Genomic DNA, 20,555 nt, shown 5'->3' on the forward strand with positions numbered 1-20,555 from the left:
ATCCCCAATCCAACGGCCTGACTGAAAGAGTTAACCAGGAGCTGGAGCACACCCTGTCTGGCCTCTTCCTGCCCATCCTCTTGGTCTGAGCACCTATTTTGGGCGGAGTTCATCCACAACACCCTGTGGCACTCCTCCTTAGGCATGTCACCATTCAAGTGCCAGTACGGTTATGCTCCACTCATGTTTGCCGACCAGGAGGCCGACGTGGGTGTCTGGTCTGCTGAGCAGTTAGGTGCTGCCGCACAGGGCTCTCATATCTGCTACAGCTGCTCAAAAACGTTATGCTGACAGGAGATGCCGACCAAGGCCAACTTGTAGGCTGGGACAGCGGGTTTGGCTATCAGCCAAGGACCTGCCTTGGCATGGTTATACCCGCAAAGTCGCCCCTCACTACATCGGGCCATTCAAGGGTCTTCGCTGCATAAACCCCGTCTCTTATTGCCTTGCCCCATCCTTCGTCATTGCGTGTCCACCCCACTTTCCATGTATCTCGCCTTAGACCCTTATTGTGTTCGGTGGGCCCCTCCGACCCGCCGGGTCCGTGCATGATGGACTGTGCACCAGTGTACATGATCAAGCATCTCTTGGATGTCCGGCGGATTTGTGGTGGAGTCCAGTATTTGGTGGACTGGGCCACCAGAGGGAGGCCTCGAGTCAACCACACCACTAATCAGGCTTAACACCAAACAGCTGGGCTAGACCTTATAAAAGCCCAGTGACCCAGTCATTCAGTGCTGGGTTTTTGCTGAAGTTTTGAGCCAAGCTCCTAGCCGGTAACTCTGGGTATCGAGGTCTGTGAGCCCTTGTGCTATGCCTCTTTTCTTGTCTGCAGGGGTGTTCATGTTTTTACACATCCCCCTCCCCTCTCCAGTTTTCCCTCTTGAGTCTGTCTCTCTCTCGAGGCTTCCCTTAGCCATTCAAGTTCCTCCCTGTTTTTTTATTTTGTTTGGGAAGTTTTAGTTTGGTTTTCCCCAGTGCATCAGGGTCGCCATTTGTTCCTGTGGCAACCTTTGTAATGTCTCGTGGCTTAGTAATGTCTTGTGGCTTATCTATTTATATTAAATACATTTTAAATGTTGCCATCTCTGATCGTTATTGCATTTTTAAATATATTGGCTCCTACTATCATTAAAGATAGAGAAATAAAAGAAAAACATTTATTGTAATGCATCAAGTGCAATTGTCTTCACTAGTGCTTTACAGTGTAAGACTCCTCCACATGTTAGTTCAAGTGTGCATGATATGGTATGTACTTTTAATCTTGGGCTAAGACCTATTTGATTGCTTTGCAACAGAGAAAACAAAAGAGAAGCTAAACTAATTAAACTAATTATGCATTATGAAATTCTTAAAAATTTAAATAATGTAGTATGAGCAGACAGAAGTGCTTACTTCTCAAAGTGATTAGATGAAAATGAATATAATCCATGCCCTCTTTTCAACTATTGATAGTCTTTTAAATCCTAAATTAATATCTCACTCAGACTCCTCTATCCAAGTGCAATGAGTTTACATTATACAAACATTACAATTTTACTAATATCTGAACAAATCTTGCAACCATAAATGAACCAACAATTAAATTTTCACCGCCAAAATATTATGGATGGTTATAAAAAGATTAGTGACTCGGAACTTTGGAAAATAATCATGCAGTTGAATTCCTCTGTTTGTGTTTTATACCCTATTTTAACAAAATTATTTAAATAATTCAACAGCATTTGCCTGAATGTATTAGATACTGTAAACACTTCCCTAGAAACAGGCACAGACACACTGAAAACAGCATTTGTGAGACTGTTATTAAAAAAACATAGCCTCAGTTCTTCACAACTACAGACCAACATCCCATCTTCCATTTATGAGTAAAATACTTGAAAAAGCATTTTTCAGTGTAATGATTTCTTAAATGAAAACAATATTCATGATAAATTTAAATCTGGTTTTAGAGCAAATTATACCACTGAAACAGCTCTGGTTAAGGTAGTGAATGATATAAGAGTAAATAAGAGGAAATGTTATGACAGGCAAAGGCTATCAATATATGTTAGGACAGGACTCCATAATTCCACTGAAAACAACAGCCTATATCATATCATGTAACAAACTTACCCATCACTGCTCTGATGTCCTCTCTCTGTTTCTGTACTTTCATCAGCCTATCTCTTGCTCTCTCTTCTAGTACTCTCTTCCTCTCTTCCACCTCCTGTAGAATCTTTCTGTCCATTTCAAAACAGCAGCCACTGTTAGCTGCCACCAACTCCTCTATCTTCTCCAGCAGCTCTGTGACCTGAGTGTCATCACCACTGTTCTCATTGTTGAGAACATGGTACCTGTTCTCACATTTCTCAACCAGCCACCGGAGGGCACTGTCTTCACTCTCAATGTGCTGCTCTATGGGTGTGTCTGCCAGCCAGTCCCCAGATGTGAACAGAATAATAGTGTGACTCCAGCTTCTGTCAGTGAGAAGTTTCATGTGTTCTTCTAGTGCTCTTCTCTCTGGCTCTTTAAAACGTGCATCCACATGTAAGACCAGCAGTAGAACATGGGGTCCTGGAGGGCACAGAGACACACTGAGCACAATCTCCTGTTTCAGTAACTCACTGCTCTTCTCTACAGGCTCAATCCACCACCATCCTGGAGCTTCAACCACAGTGATCTTCCTCCCTGCTACATCTCCCTGTCTCTTCACACACTGAGCAGTTTGCTTTAACTCAAACTCCTCTCTGCCCAGGATGGTGTTTCCTGCTGAACTCTTCCCAGCACGTTTGTACCCCAGCAGCACAATCCTCAGCTCTGAGAAGTGGTGCGAGTCACCTGCAAAATAAGTAAAAACAAACAAATTAGATTGTGTTTACTATGAACATTAAAACAAGTAAAAATTATGAATGGGACATTAGGTATAATAAATAACACTTCCCACATAAAAATTATAGAACAGATTGTACAACATCTGTACACAGCTTTTGTTGTACTTTTCATTTAGTTCTTCATCTGCACTGAGACTGGACCTCTCAAACTCATCTAAGTATCTTTTTTCCTCACACTTTCTCAAACTTTCATCACATACGTCCACAAACCGAGCATTTTTCCAATTTTTCCAAATATGTATCACAATTCCTGTCTACACACGTTCTCCTAGACACCATCATCGCAGATGCCACAATCTCAGCAACCTCATTTACTTCCAACATTTCGCACAATCACAGATCATGTTGGCAGGAAGGCTCTGGAATTGCCAGTCTGCTGTCCAGAAGGCTGACTTCATCTCAGCATTAGCATCCCTCCACTCCCTCCACTTCCTGGCTCTAACAGAGACCTGAATCACTCTTGAAAACCTGATGACTCTGGCTGTCCTCTGTTCTGCCTTTTCATTCACACATTCTCAAAGGCATCCTGGCAGGAGTGGCGGCATAGGTTTAATATTGTTTAGAAAGTAACTTTCACTCCACATTTCTTCTCTGCTCTTTCCATCTCTTCTTTTGAATTTCATACTATTACAGTGTCTTTCTTTACCAAACTTCCCATTATGGTCATCTTCTTCCCTCCAGGTTCCCTAGATAACTTCTTTGACAAGCTTGACATTCTCCTGAGTCAATTACCCATTGAAAGAAATCCACTCATTCTCCTTGGTGACTTCAACCTTCCATCAGACAAGCTACATTCCTGCTGCATCTTTCCGCTGTTGACAGCATTTGACCTCACCCTCAACCAGTCTCCTCTGACTCACAGAGCAGGCAACATTCTGGACCTCATTGTCACCCCGACCACTACAACATTGGACATCGCAGTCACACCCCTCCACCTCTCAGACCATTACTTTCTATCCTCTCTCTCCCTCCCTTCTTTCTATCCCAACCCAATGTGCTCTTCCTCCTTCCTTAACAATCTGTGCTCCATCATTCCCTCTTCTTCTACTATTTTGCCCACCCTTCCTCACCCTGAATCTCTTTCTTCTCTCTCTGGATACAGTTACTAATACTTCCTTTCTACACTCTCCTACTCTATTAATCTTCTCTGCCCTCCCTCCTCTAGACCTACAAGGTCTTCCCCACCTGCCCCCTGGCAACCAGACACACTCCGCTGCCACAGGTGAGAACTAAGGACTGCAGAGGGACAGTGGAGGATAAATCATCTAGATTCAGATCTCAACTCATACCAGTCTCTCCTTTCCAAGTTCTCACCGGAAGTAACATCTGCCAAGTCATCATACTACAGAGGAAAAGTTAAATCATCTGATTCACGCAAACTCTTCAGTATTTATTTCTCACCTTAAACCTCCCTCTCGTTCCCAACTCTTACTCCTAAGGATTTCATCACCTTCTTTGAGGAGAAGAATGCGGTTTCAACTCTTCCAACTAGTGTTCATATCCCTATATACAACTCTCTGGCTGATTTTTCTCCTCTCTCCTCAGACAAAATTCTTCAACTCCTGACTTCGAGTAATCCGACTACATGATGTAACGTTTCCAGCAGGAACCAGGGGAGAGGCAGAATGCGAATGGAGGAGACGGTTTATTGAGTAAGGGAAACAAAAAAACACAGAAGGCTGGTGAACAAAGACACAGGAGAACACGGAGGAAATGAAAACACATGCACTAGACAAATTGCAGAACCAGGAGGATGACAACAACAATAAGTCTGAACAACACCGAACAAACCAAACTTACTAAAATAACTGACAAACTGAAATACAAGACATAGGGCTTAAATAACTGAGACTGGTGAATACTAAGCAGACACAGGTGAACATAATTAATGGTGAAAACCAAAACAAGAACTGGAAAAGGGGAACAGAAGAACGCAATAACAGATGCGGAAAACCAGACAAGGGGTGGGGAAAATGAAACTACACAACAGAACAATAAGTAAACAAAGGAAAACGGACATGACGGGGAAACTGTGGAAACATGGATGCCAGGAGAGTGGCCAATCGTGACAGATGTCTGCTGGATCCTATTCCTTCCACTCTGTTCCAGACAATCTCAACAGATCTGCTTCCTTTCATCTCTGTCATCATCAACAACTCCATATCCTCTGGACATGTATCAACTGCATTCAAAACTGCCAGGGTGGTACTAATCGTAAAGAAGGCCCCACTCATCAGCTCCAATATAACCAATTACAGACCGGTATCACTTCTCTCTTTCCTCTCAAAAGCCCTAGAACAGGCAATTTACAAACAATTATCTCTTTTCCTCACCCAGAACGAGCTGCATGATCCCTATCAGTTTGGCTACAAACATTCAACAGAAACAGCCCTCATAGCAGTGATGAAAAATTTCATGCTGCTAAAGCTGACAAACTGTCATCCATCTTCATTCTTCTGGACCTTTCGGCAGCTTTTAACACAGTAAGCCACAACATACTCGTCTCTGTTCTTTCCAGCCTTGATGTGACTGGCTCTGCATGGAAATGGTTTCATTCTTATCTGGAGGGATGGTCCTATCAGGTAACATGGAGAGGATCCGAGGATCCACATCCAATCCATGTACACTCTCCACTGGTGTTCCCCCAGGGCTCAGTGTTGGGCCCTCTTCTCTTCTGTTTGTATACTCTTTCTCTTGGCAATGTAATATCTCAACTCATGTTTCAAATCTGACCCATTCTTGCAGATTTATCCTTTGTAACATACGGCCCTCTCTCTTGCAGGAAGCTGTCCGGATACTTGTAGTCTCAAAGCTAGACTACTGAAACTTGCTACTTGCTGGTCTTCCTCTAAGAGCCACCAGACCTCTACAACTTGTCCAGAATGCAGCAGCACAACAGGTCTTCAATCTTCCAAAATTTACACATCACTCCACTGCTGCGCTCCCTTCATTAGCTTCCAGTAGCTGCCCGAATCAGATTTACAATTTTGATGCTTGCCTACAAAGCCAAAAATGGACTAGTCCTTCCATACATGATGTCAATGGTCAAAGCCCAATCCGTACCTTGAGTACTTCGAACCTCAAATATGGCTCGGCTTGAAATCATATGCTTCAAGTCCCATGAAAAACAAGGATCGAGGCTGTTCTCTGTCCTGGCTTCTAGATGGTGGAACGAACTTAGCTACTCTTAACTAACTAGGGCTTTTCCTTTAGTGGTCTACAGTTAGAGATCTGCTGTCATGTACAATGTGTCTTGGCCATCTTACAGCTCTTCCATCTTTGGTGACTATTACTTTTTGACTGTGGAACCCCTCTTAGCTGGATATTGCTGGTTGGTAGTTTATAGTTTATTTAAAGTAATCAGTCATTTCAATAAGTGTCTGGTAGTTGTAATATAACCCATGAACCTCAAGATGTGTCTCTGTAAAGTTCTACATATTAGTTTGCCATTGCAGTATCATCAACAGCAAAGAAAAAACATGTCAAAGTGATATAAGTTTTGATTTGTAATGAATTACAAACAGAGGCAGAACGCAAATCATCAAGTTTGTACTATCAATTATCAGTTAGGAGTTTTGAAATTCTACAACTACAGGAGTAAACAATTCCACTACAATCAATATAACATCAAGCAAACTTACCCATCAGTGCTCTGATGTCCTCTCTCTGTTTCTGTATCTTCATTGCCCTCTCTCTTGCTCTTCCTTCTAGTACTCTCTTCCTTTCTTCCATCTCCTGTAGAATCTTTCTGTCCATTTCAAAACAGCAGCCACTGTTAGCTGCCACCATCTCCTCTATCTTCTCCAGCAGCTCTGTGACCTGAGTGTCATCACCACTGTTCTCATTGTTGAGAACATGATACCTGTTCCCACATTTCTCAACCAGCCATTGGAGGGCGCTGTCTTCACTCTCAGTGTACTGCTCTATGGGTGTGTCTTCCAGCCAGTCCCCATAGGTGAGCAGAACTATAGTGTGACTCCAGACTCTCTCAGTGAAAAGATCCATGTATGTCTCTACCACTCTTCTCTCATGCTCTTCAAAATGTATGTTCACACGTAAGACCAGCAGTAGAACATGGGGTCCTGGAGGACACAGAGACACACTGAGCACAATCTGTTGTTTCAGTAACTCACTGCTCTGCTCTACAGGTTCATTCCAGCACCATCCTGGAGCTTCAACTACAGTGATCTTCCTCCCTGCTACATCTCCCTGTCTCTTCACACACTGATTAGTTTGCTTTAACTCAAACTCCTCTCTGCCCAGGATGGTGTTTCCTGCTGAACTCTTCCCAGCATGTCTGTACCCCAGCAGCACAATCCTCAGCTCTGAGAGATGTTGTGTGTCACCTGCAAAATAAGTAAAAACAAAATAATGAAAAACATTAAATACTTAGCATTTATTGGGAACATCTAGACAAGGAAAAATTAATTAGATGTTAGATAAAAATGAGTAACAAGCTTTTTACATTTGGCACCCGGGTAACAAGAATAATGACAGATTCGCGAGGAAGTGATAGCTACAGAAAAAAAGATCAAAATTCGCCTACCAAAGTTATTATATCGAGTTATTATAGCGAGTTATTATATCTAAGCTTTGTCTTATTTCTGTTATAGTGTTATCTCTGTTATATGTGTTAAAAGAAAAGAGCATTTGTCACGTATATGAGACAAGGAAGATTGAAGAAGAAAAAAGGGAAAACGTTGAAGACCAGTACCTAACATAAATGGGAATAAGTCATGAATACCTTACCCATTATGTGGTATTACTTTATCGTAGATTTTTCCACACGTTAATAATCTAGTAATACCTAAAATAAACGCACGCCAGCCTTTCAGCGCTGCAAAATAAACTAAGACTGTTTAAGCAGAAAATGAACACATTCAGTAGGTGGTTTCAGTAGGTTGCCAGATTCCCCTGTTCAATCCTCCCGCTAAAAATACAGTTAGTACGAAGCACAACGGAAGAAAAACTGATGTTTTTCATGGCAAGTTTATTTAACATTTATTGAGCTAAAAAGCTTTGCATGAAAGATATCTGTAATTCATTTACGACTAGACATAATGCTAATTCAAGATATCGCTAATTATATTTTGACTAGAATAAATAAGGTCACGTTTGCAGATGATGTGTACGGGAGCTTCAATTCAAGATATCTTCAATTCATTATTGACTATGCACAGTATAAATTTAAGATATCCAAAATGTTCTAATCACTAGTCGTAAAACAAACTATAGATGTGTCCACTTTGTTTCTGATTAGTCATTAGTCCAGTTAAAGATGCCTTACATTTCTTCATGATTTAAGATATCTTAAATGTATTTTCAGAGATCTGAAAATAAGTAATCACTAGTGCAAATTAAATTGTTGATATCCTGAATGTAATTTATGCCTACTCAAAATGTAATTAAATATACCCTGGGTTTGATTTAGGATTATTCAGACGAAACCGATTTTATGTTGAAACCGCTTGCAATAGTTTTCAGTAATACAAGTAATACAAGTGAAGCATTTACTTTGTTTCCAGTAAAATATTTAGTAAAATAAATTCATTATTTAGTTTAAACAATAATTATATCAAATTGTTTTCACATAAGAATTTAAAAATAGCTAACACGATTAAACTAATTGATTAAAGTCTTGTTAAAACTTACACCTAATTGTTTTGGTTTTGTTTTGTTTTGTTTTTTTGTTTTGTTTTTTTCTGTGAGTAAACTCGTGATTTAAACCAATGCTTAAATCCTTCTCGAGTAGAGAATTCAAATAAACGCGAATATACCGTCTGCGCACTGGCAACATGAGTGAATATGCACATGAGTTTGACACAAAAGAATGTAGACGTACAGGATGCGTGCAGCACCCTCGAGCGCAGGCTCATAAATAACAGACAGACGAAGCAGCACTGTCCTCGAGCGCAATCAAATCTATCGTAGCCTGACGAAGCAGCGCTAGAGGAATTCAAATGTTTAGTTCGGTTCAGCTAAACAAGTGCGGCTGCATATTAGGTAAATGATTGTGAATAAACTTAACATGTTATTTGAAATATGAGTTCATCGGCAAAGTATGAATGTGAAAATTTCAGCTTTAAAAAGCTACTGAAATCGTTTAGCAGTGCCTAATAAAAGAGACTAGTAACATTAACAGTAGCCTTGCAAGTTTCTTCATTGCCAATATAAGATACTGGGCTATCCCTTACTGAATGCAAGTTGTTGTGGGCTGTGAGGGCGTGGCCGTGGGGGCGGGATTGAGCGTCGTCCGCACTGCAGAAGGCTCGGGTGACGCAAAGGATCATACAAATTGGTCACACCTGTATCTCAATCGTTTCACCACCACGGGGTTGTTATTAAGTTACGTTCATCCTATTATAAGCCCTTTTTTGTTTTCATGTATGTTGTTGGTCACTGAATGTTACGTTGGCTTTTCATTGATATCATTAGTGTTCTTTTATGTTCCATGTCATTATCATTCGTTTCATTAAACTCTTCAGCTGAAGACTCACGATCGCTTTCTCATTTCCCGCACGTTCTTTGCCCGTGACAGAAAGACCGACCGGAAGCAGTACCCTTTTTGTTTTCTTTTTTCTTCTTCACATCTGCTTGTTATGTTGGCTCTTCTATCCTTCTGCAGTGGACTTGTTAGCCCGGGAAGAAGCAAGTCGGTGTTCATCTGAGCTCTTTGGGGGTGTTTTCTGCCCCAGAGTTCTCTGTGCAGGCTAGGAAAACCTGGAGTTCTTCCGGGTCTATGGATTTTTCCCTGATGTTTGCTGGGAACTTTCTAGATTGTTTCCATCTCCACTAGGCAATCAGTTCCAGCTTCATCATAACAGGCAGTGTAGGAGCCAGAACTCGAGTTGTATCCTGACCCAGATGACCTGTGGGTCATCTTTCCTGTTCTTCAGCTACGGTGTGGTGCAGCGTTGGTTGTGCCCCAAGCTCTGTGACACAGGGCTCCCTCTGTGTCTGTTGTCTAGGTAGGCACGGGACCTGTTGTGGCACACGAAGGCAAACAAGGGAAACAGGCTATGACAGAGACTAGGGAAAACTCAGGGCTAAGAAACACAAAGGCTAGGATACACGGAGTACAAACTTCTGGGTATATAGAGACGGGCTTTCAAAAACATTCAGACATTAAACGAATCAAACACAATGAACACATTAAAATAAACACAAATGCAATGAAGTAAACAAGAAACAGCCAAGAGGAAGGGAAGGCAACAGGGTTTAAATACATGAACTTAACAAGGTACAAACGAGGGACAGGTGTAAGCAATCAAACGAGGGGCGGAGAAAACTAAACTATGGCATGGAATTGAAATACACAAGACAGGGAAAACATGGAACACGGAAGGTGGGAGGGACTAATCATGACAATATGATTATTTTAATCTACATGATTATTGTTATGATTGATTGATAGTCCTATTCAAAGGGGAGCTACTATGCTATGTGGCTTTTTACAGTTTATTCCTGCACACACACACATGCACACACACACACAGACAGTGAACTTCAGAACACTCTCTCTCACACACACACACACACTGACAGTGAACTTCAGAACACTCCTCGTCACTCCCTCTCTCACACATACACACAGACAATGAACTTCGGAACATTCTCTGCCTCTTTCACACACACACACACACACACACACACACAGAGTGAACTTCACAACACTCTCTGTCTCACATTCTTCCTACAGCACTGGGTCTCTTTCTCTGGTCCATCCTGCAACAGCTGAGTGGAGACATCTAGAGGACAAAATCACGCAAAGCCATGCTGTGTACACCGAAACAATGTCTTACACACATTACTCTGCTTTCAGGAACATTCATATGCATAACTTTCAAAATCAACATAGAAAGATTATTGTATATATTTATAATACTCTAATATAATACTAACAAATGAATATTAAAGATGTATGTAATAATAGCAAATAATTTGGTATAGTAATGTAAAATAATTATGTATGTAAATGTAAAAAAATAGTAATGTAAAAAAATTAATTAGGAGTGGGAAGTTAGGTACAATACATTTTCATTCTATCTTATTTTGTAATTCCTTCTTTATTTATTATAATAAAATATAAAAATAAACAGGACAAATGTGAAATTATGATTTTTAATTTTTTTCATCTTTCACATACATGTAGAGAGGAGCACAGGTAATTAATTATGTCTCTAAAAATAATGGGTAATGTACTATAATGACGAGACTGATAGACCTCAAGCCTTAGATCTTACCGGAAGACACCATTTTTTTTTCTCTCCCTCTTATTATTTTTGTTATCTTATGTAACTTTAAGGGCATCAGACCACTGACAGGACCTCCATCATTATCCACACTTCACTGTACTACACCAGATTACACTAGAAGTTTCAATCAAAATGTTAATAGCTGGCCAACCAGTTGTAATGTATGCAGCTCCAGTCGGTGGTCTGATGCCCTCCAAAGCAGCTGTAACCCCTGCCGGTGCCCCACACTCACACTCAATATGTTATTAGCACATTTGAAGTCTGACTGACCAAATTCCAAATCATACAACTGTGTCTGGCTACTATGTGCTCCTGCTAGGAAGGGCACGAAGGTGAAGTCATATTCATGTCCTCTCTACAGAGAAAGAATGTCCCAGTACACTTTCTCCAGTGCTTAAATCCACTCCCAAACACACCCCCCCCGTTTATGTATAGAAACACATTTCACTGCTTTCCTTAAGTAAAGATGTAAGAAAGTCTCTGCTGGGATTTGAACCCATAACCTACGAGAACTGCAGTGACCACCACACTGTAGCCTATGAGAGCTGCAGTTACCACTGTATTGACATCCACACTGTAACATTTAAGATTTTATCAGTTCAGCTTTCGGCCCAGTTGGTTGCTTTTCAGCGCTGAGATCACACATGCCACACATACCCTTGAACACAGCAGATTCTGCTCCCTGCTTCTCATGAGCTGATTGGCTATTGCCATCTCAAGTTTGGTTTATTTGTCAAATACATCTACTTCTGTCAGTAACTCTAATACCTGCAAATAACATAAAAATATGATCTTGAGAAAATGTACACATACAATACAACTAACACCTGAGTCAACAAATATTTCTCACACACACACACACACACACACACACACGCACACACAAACACATGCAGATGTAGTAGGTCAGGTAGAGGCAGGCCAGCAGGAAGGTGAGCAGAGTGAGAGCTCAACACAGCAAGTACTTCAGTGCCAGCGTCCAAACGCTCTGCTTGGTCCACAGGTACTGCTCCACTAGAGGAGGCTTAAAGCAGCTCTCTGCCAACTCCAGACTGCTATCACACAGACACATCCATTCAAGTCATCACATTGTAATAAAGGGAACCAGGCGTCCCAGACCCTGTCAGCCTTCGCTCTTGGCAGAACTGCAGAGAGTGAGAGAGTGAGAGAGAGAGAGAGAGAGAGAGAGAGAGAGAGAGAGAGAGAATAATGGGGGTGAGAGAGAGGAGCGGGAGCAAGAAAAAGAAAGGGAGAGAGAGGAACAGAAAGGGAGTGATAAAGACAAAGAGAGAGGGTGGTGGCAGTATCATTATCAAAATCTCTACACGCAAACACGGTGGTGGCAATATCCTTAAACCATTCCTACACTCAAGAACGATGGTGGCAATATCCTTAAACCATTCCTACACTCAAACACTGTGGTGGCAGTATCCTTAAACCATTCCTACACTCAAGAACGATGGTGGCAGTATCGTTAAACCATTCCTACACCCAAACACTGTGGTGGCAGTATCATTAAACCATTCCTACACTCAAACACAGTGGTGGCAGTATCATTAAACCATTCCTACACTCAAGAACGATGGTGGCAGTATCGTTAAACCATTCCTACACTCAAACACAGTGGTAGCAGTATCGTTAAACCATTCCTACACTCAAGAACGATGGTGGCAGTATCGTTAAACCATTCCTACACTCAAACACGGTGGTGGCAGTATCATTAAACCATTCCTACACCCAAACACTGTGGTGGCAGTATCATTAAACCATTCCTACACTCAAGAACGATGGTGGCAGTATCATTAAACCATTCCTACACTCAAGAACGATGGTGGCAGTATCGTTAAACCATTCCTACACTCAAACACAGTGGTGGCAGTATCGTTAAACCATTCCTACACTCAAACACTGTGGTGGCAGTATCATTAAACCATTCCTACACTCAAACACAGTGGTGGCAGTATCATTAAACCATTCCTACACCCAAACACTGTGGTGGCAGTATCATTAAACCATTCCTACACTCAAACACAGTGGTGGCAGTATCATTAAACCATTCCTACACCCAAACACAGTGGTGGCAGTATCATTAAACCATTCCTACACTCAAACACAGTGGTGGCAGTATCATTAAACCATTCCTACACTCAAACACAGTGGTGGCAATATCCTTAAACCATTCCTACACTCAAGAACGATGGTGGCAGTATCGTTAAACCATTCCTACACTCAAGAACGATGGTGGCAGTATCGTTAAACCATTCCTACACTCAAACACGGTGGTAGCAGTATCATTAAACCATTCCTACACTCAAACACAGTGGTGGCAGTATCGTTAAACCATTCCTACACCCAAACACAGTGGTGGCAGTATCATTAAACCATTCCTACACTCAAACACAGTGGTGGCAGTATCGTTAAACCATTCCTACACTCAAGAATGATGGTGGCAGTATCGTTAAACCATTCCTACACTCAAACACGGTGGTGGCAGTATCATTAAACCATTCCTACACCCAAACACTGTGGTGGCAGTATCATTAAACCATTCCTACACTCAAACACAGTGGTGGCAGTATCGTTAAACCATTCCTACACTCAAACACAGTGGTGGCAGTATCATTAAACCATTCCTACACTCAAACACAGTGGTGGCAGTATCATTAAACCATTCCTACACCCAAACACTGTGGTGGCAGTATCATTAAACCATTCCTACACTCAAACACAGTGGTGGCAGTATCATTAAACCATTCCTACACCCAAACACAGTGGTGGCAGTATCATTAAACCATTCCTACACTCAAACACAGTGGTGGCAGTATCATTAAACCATTCCTACACTCAGAAACGGTGGTAGCAGTATCATTAAACCATTCCTACACTCAAAAACGGTGGTAGCAGTATCGTTAAACCATTCCTACACTCAAACACAGTGGTGGCAGTATCATTAAACCATTCCTACACCCAAACACAGTGGTGGCAGTATCATTAAACCATTCCTAGACTCAAACACAGTGGTGGCAGTATCGTTAAACCATTCCTACACTCAAAAACGGTGGTAGCAGTATCGTTAAACCATTCCTACACTCAAACACAGTGGTGGCAGTATCATTAAACCATTCCTACACTCAAACACAGTGGTGGCAGTATCATTAAACCATTCCTACACTCAAACACAGTGGTGGCAGTATCATTAAACCATTCCTACACTCAAACACAGTGGTGGCAGTATCATTAAACCATTCCTACACTCAAACACAGTGGTGGCAGTATCGTTAAACCATTCCTACACCCAAACACAGTGGTGGCAGTATCATTAAACCATTCCTACACTCAAACACAGTGGTGGCAGTATCGTTAAACCATTCCTACACCCAAACACAGTGGTGGCAGTATCATTAAACCATTCCTACACTCAAACACAGTGGTGGCAGTATCATTAAACCATTCCTACACTCAAACACAGTGGTGGCAGTATCGTTAAACCATTCCTACACCCAAACACAGTGGTGGCAGTATCGTTAAACCATTCCTACACCCAAACACAGTGGTGGCAGTATCATTAAACCATTCCTACACGCAAACACAGTGGTGGCAGTATCATTAAACCATTCCTACACTCAAACACAGTGGTGGCAGTATCGTTAAACTATTCCTACACTCAAAAACGGTGGTAGCAGTATCGATAAACCATTCCTACGCTCAAACACAGTGGTGGCAGTATCATTAAACCATTCCTACACTCAAACACAGTGGTGGCAGTATCATTAAACCATTCCTACACCCAAACACAGTGGTGGCAGTATCGTTAAACCATTCCTACACTCAAACACAGTGGTGGCAGTATCGTTAAACCATTCCTACACTCAAACACAGTGGTGGCAGTATCGTTAAACCATTCCTACACTCAAACACAGTGGTGGCAGTATCGTTAAACCATCCCTACACTCAAACACAGTGGTGGCAGTATCGTTAAACCATTCCTACACTCAAACACAGTGGTGGCAGTATCCTTAAACCATTCCTACACTCAAACAGAGTGGTGGCAGTATCATTAAACCATTCCTACACTCAAAAACGGTGGTAGCAGTATCGTTAAACCATTCCTACACTCAAACACAGTGGTGGCAGTATCATTAAACCATTCCTACACCCAAACACAGTGGTGGCAGTATCATTAAACCATTCCTACACTCAAACACAGTGGTGGCAGTATCATTAAACCATTCCTACACTCAAAAACGGTGGTAGCAGTATCGTTAAACCATTCCTACACTCAAACACAGTGGTGGCAGTATCATTAAACCATTCCTACACCCAAACACAGTGGTGGCAGTATCATTAAACCATTCCTACACCCAAACACAGTGGTGGCAGTATCATTAAACCATTCCTACACCCAAACACAGTGGTGGCAGTATCATTAAACCATTCCTACACTCAAACACAGTGGTGGCAGTATCGTTAAACCATTCCTACACCCAAACACAGTGGTGGCAGTATCATTAAACCATTCCTACACTCAAACACAGTGGTGGCAGTATCATTAAACCATTCCTACACTCAAACACAGTGGTGGCAGTATCGTTAAACCATTCCTACACCCAAACACAGTGGTGGCAGTATCGTTAAACCATTCCTACACCCAAACACAGTGGTGGCAGTATCGTTAAACCATTCCTACACCCAAACACTGTGGTGGCAGTATCATTAAACCATTCCTACACTCAAACACAGTGGTGGCAGTATCATTAAACCATTCCTACACCCAAACACAGTGGTGGCAGTATCGTTAAACCATTCCTACACTCAAACACAGTGGTGGCAGTATCGTTAAACCATTCCTACACTCAAACACAGTGGTGGCAGTATCGTTAAACCATCCCTACACTCAAACACGGTGGTGGCAGTATCATTAAACCATTCCTACACTCAAACACAGTGGTGGCAGTATCGTTAAACCATTCCTACACTCAAACACAGTGGTGGCAGTATCGTTAAACCATCCCTACACTCAAACACAGTGGTGGCAGTATCGTTAAACCATTCCTACACTCAAACACAGTGGTGGCAGTATCCTTAAACCATTCCTACACTCAAACACAGTGGTGGCAGTATCATGCTGTGGTGATGTTTTTCTGCCAGTAGTCAGGAAGGCTGTGCACGGACACCCCTCATCCAGCCTGGCTCAGCTTGAATGAATGTGCCAAGAGAAAATTTTGTATGCTAATTCCCAGACTTGATTGGTACTAAAGATGATTTAACCAAGTAGTAATGGAACAGGCTGATTACTCATGTAAATTAAATGTGTCAGATTTTTTATTTTTAATACATTTACAAAACTTTTTAAAATGTTTTTTTGCTTTTGTCATTTTGGATCATTGTGTGGAGATTTCTAGTTTAAGATTCATGAGATAAATCTATTTTAAGATGAATCTGAAACATCAAAATGTGGAAAACTTGAAGGACTCCGAAAACTTTCCTTATGATGATACAAAACCTGTCTCTCAATACAAACACATATGTATGTTACGACCTACTAGGCTCGAAATGCGGAACGGCTAGCAACAGGGCGCAAACTTCTTTCTCTATTGTGCTATAATGTAGTTGGTGTTAATTAAATTTTGCAGAGAAATAAGATACGGGATGATCGATGCCAACATCATCCTCTTGTACTAACACCGCTCCACAACCAGTGTCACTTGCATCAACTTAAATCGCTTCGCAAAGTTAGATGCAGAAAGGACAGGTGATGAACACAGCAGCTGTTTTATGGCTTCAAATGCTGCCTGACAGATCGAAGACCAAACAAAAGGGTTAGACTTGCACAGAAGGTTTGTAAGAGGGAGTACCACGTCTGAGAAATTACGACGGAAACTCCTGTCATGCCAAGAAAATGCCATAATTCTCTTCTGCTTGTAGGAGCAGGAAAAGCCAGTATGGCCTGCACCTTTGCATCCAGAGGACAAACGCCACCACAACCCACTTGTTTCCCCAAATAAGACACCGTAGCATGACCAAATTCACATTTAGCCAGTTTTAGGGTTAAGGTGGATTCTTGAAACCAGAGGAATACCTCGCGGAGGGTGTGTGTGATTTTCCCATGTATCTGAATACACAATAACGTTGTCTAAATAGGCATCGCACCCTTCAATGCCAGCTAATACTCTGTTCATAAGATTTTGAATGATGTTGTCACTGGGACGATTTCTAAACCAAAAGGCACCTGATATTGTAGGAACACATCAGCGGTAGCAAAGGCAGAGATTTCAGAGGCTCTCTCCATTAACGGAACTTGCCAATATCCCTTTAATAGGTCAAGCTTGGTTACAAATTGGGCGTAAAAGATTTAATCAAAGCATTTACTATGGCTGGGGCCTTAAGGGAGCGAAGAGGAACAGCTTCAGGAAACCGAGTCTCAGCACACATAACGGTCAATAAATATATATGACCTGCTTTCGTTTTAGGGAGCGGACCTACAGTCAATAATAATCCATTCAAAGGGCTCACAAATTACTGGAATGGGCTTCCATGGAGCTGGCGGGATAACCTGATTCAGTTGCCCTGCAACTTGACAAGTATGACATGAATGACAAAATTGGAACACATCCCGTTTTACCATTGGCCAGAAGAATTGTTGTAACTCACGCTGATACGTTTTCCTAATAACAAGGTGTCCAGATAAGAAATGGTCATGTGCAAGAGTCAAAACGTGTATCCTGTGGGGCTTCAGTACTACCACTTGGTATACGGTTCTCCACTCATGATCTGTACCAAAATTGGGAGGAGTCCACTTATGCATCAAAATACTGTCTAAGTAATTGGCTGTCGAATGCATAGATAACCTCTCTTTATCTATGGTGATGGCTTTTCGAGAAGCGCGGTTTTCTCCCGAGCAAACTCAACATATCCAGCTGCCGGTTTTGACATGTTTTCAGAACCTTTGTCCATATGCCTCTGGCACCAGCTCATAAGCACGCAGAACTGCAGACTTCACTGTGTCGTAAACCAAACTCTGCTCTAACATCAAGGCAGAACGCACCTCCTGCGCTCTTCCCACTACCTTACAGTGCAACATTAACAACCAAACCTCGTTTGGCCACTGTACTGTGGTCGCAATATGTTCGAACACGGGAAAATACGTGTCAACTTCGTTCTCACGGAAATAGAGTACCAATGCCAGTTTTTGCTGACATCAAAACCCATAGAAATTGATGGAGTCAAAGGTGAAGGAACAGGAGAAAGGGCACGCCTTGCGCGCAGTAGGCACTGGAAGAGAGTCAGCAGGAGGAGTAGGAACAGAACGGGCTTGTCTCAGCTCTAGTTCAAGTTCCCTCATTCTAACGTCTCAGTGCATTTCGAGTTCACAAACTTTGTCTATTCAGTTCCAATTCCAGCTCTTTCATATGTAGAGCTATGACCACATGACTTCAGCCTCAGCTTCCACTGGGACTGGAGACTCAGGCAGGTGAACAACACCCAGCTTTCCATCAGCCTCTGGAAGAATCTGCTGCCACACAAGCTCATCATTTAGCGTGGCCTTGACTATCTGCTTAGCCGCACTAAGAGGCACCACTATATCGAAGAAATCTGCCATCAGCAACAAATCATCCTTCTGAAACACATCAAACTGTTCCAAACCCGGAAGCCATAACAAACAAAAACCAGCAAAATCCACAAAAACCAGCAAGCAACACCACCAAACCAATACCCCCACACACTAAAGAAAAAGCCAAACCCGGCAACCAAAGACACACCCCAAGCACAGGACGAGCCTCCAATTCTGTTACGACCAGGTCTAGGCTCCGGACCATAACAGCAAAAAGGAGAGACGGGGAAAATGATATAATACAGTAAAAGTGGTAATTATTCGTAGAGGAGTGTACCTCAGGAGATGACAATGCCGAAATAACAAATAGGTCTGGAATGAAAACAGATTACATAACTTGCCTAACAAGAAAAAGAATAAACATAAAGGATCAATAAAAATGTGCCCTAACTCCGTAAACTAAAACAGAGGATAAAGAAAGTACCCAAAATAAATGGCGTCATCTCCATACATCTCTACGACCAACATATTCTGTACAGACATAACCGAACTAAACACAAAACCCTCACATACTCACGACCCAAAAACAAAACTGTTCAGTAAGAAAGGTACAAAATAGACACTATGCAAAGGTAGGGCTCCTGGCTCTTCTGCTCAAACGTCTATATGTGAGGTGGGGTAAGGTAGAATAACCAATCAGGCCAGACGTTGCAATCACCGTCAATCATCAGCACCTAGCGTGGCGATGGAAACGAGGATGACAAGACAACCTGCAACAAAATACATAGAAATACACAAACAAAATGACCCATGATTGGGTCGTAACAATATATATACACATAATTTACTGAAACCTGAAAGCATTTAACCATAAAATAGCAAATATAGCATTCCTTTTCCTTTGGAAAATATTTTCCAGTTATTTTACAACAATGTAAAAGCAGTAAGAAGCCCAGCTGCTCATTGGAGTACTGGAGACCCACAGTTTTATGGAGACCCACAGTATCACTTAGATTAGATTAGACTCTTTATCTGTGTTTCATATAAAAGAGTTTCAGTGAATGTAAGAAATTATATTATTTAATATGCAATAATTGTTCTGTGAAAACTAATCAAGTATACAGCAGCAGTCGAGTAACCTTGGCACCAGACAAGTTGAATAGAGTTGAATAGTCGTAGTATAAGACTGACTGGACTGTGCACATAAAGATCGGGTCCATGACAGGACTTTATTTCTAGTTAATAAAACTTTGTTTGCCTGAACCACATACCACATTTTTTTCTTTCATGTCATCTATAATCAGAATGTTCAATTTTGTTAAAATCACTAAAATTCTGAATGCTGGGGATGCCTTTGAACCTGCCAAGTTTCACTCCTCATGCTTGAAGTACTTTCATGCTTAAAGTATATTGGTGAATGTAATTGTAGATAGGAGGTTTTCTGTTATGTTAGCAAGTCTGTGGGTTTAAATTGTACTTTGTCATTGTCACGCTATGCCCCCCAAACGTCTCGTGTGTGTGTGTGTGTGTGTGTGTTCGTGAATGTGGCCACGCCCTCCCTGTGTCTCACACCTGCTCCTCATTGTGTCGTTATCATATGTGTATAAAAGTCTGTTGTTTAGCCATTTGTGTTGTTGGTGTTTGACCCAATTAGTGTGTGTGTTCAGACGTGACTGTTATATGTAAAATAAAACGTATGTGTGTTTTACGTGACTCGTCCCCGTGTCCTGCTTGAACCTCCAGTGTTACAGTCATGCTTCTAGAAGAATCCCTAACAATCATTTCAGTTTTACATTAGTCTTTATTTTTTACTTTCAGAAGTTGACTTTGTGGATACACATGGAAACACTCATCTGTCATGTCGTGTCAGCAATG

General features: G+C 41.7%; 1 protein-coding gene across 1 annotated transcript in view; it reads right to left on the reverse strand.

Moving 5' to 3' along the window:
• The window catches only part of LOC113591423 (GTPase IMAP family member 8-like), a 37,468-nt gene that overhangs the window by 8,093 nt on the left and 8,820 nt on the right, over window positions 1-20,555 (reverse strand). Inside the window, exons 3-4 of the mRNA XM_035527569.1 lie at window positions 6,515-7,219; window positions 2,116-2,820 (exon numbers count right to left, since the gene is read on the reverse strand). Coding sequence (XP_035383462.1) covers window positions 2,116-2,820; window positions 6,515-7,219 — 1,410 coding nt within the window. The remainder of the gene's footprint in view (window positions 1-2,115; window positions 2,821-6,514; window positions 7,220-20,555) is intronic.

This window comes from Electrophorus electricus, chromosome 6 (genome assembly GCF_013358815.1).
Source record: "Electrophorus electricus isolate fEleEle1 chromosome 6, fEleEle1.pri, whole genome shotgun sequence".
In the NCBI taxonomy this organism is placed as follows: Eukaryota; Metazoa; Chordata; class Actinopteri; order Gymnotiformes; family Gymnotidae; genus Electrophorus; species Electrophorus electricus.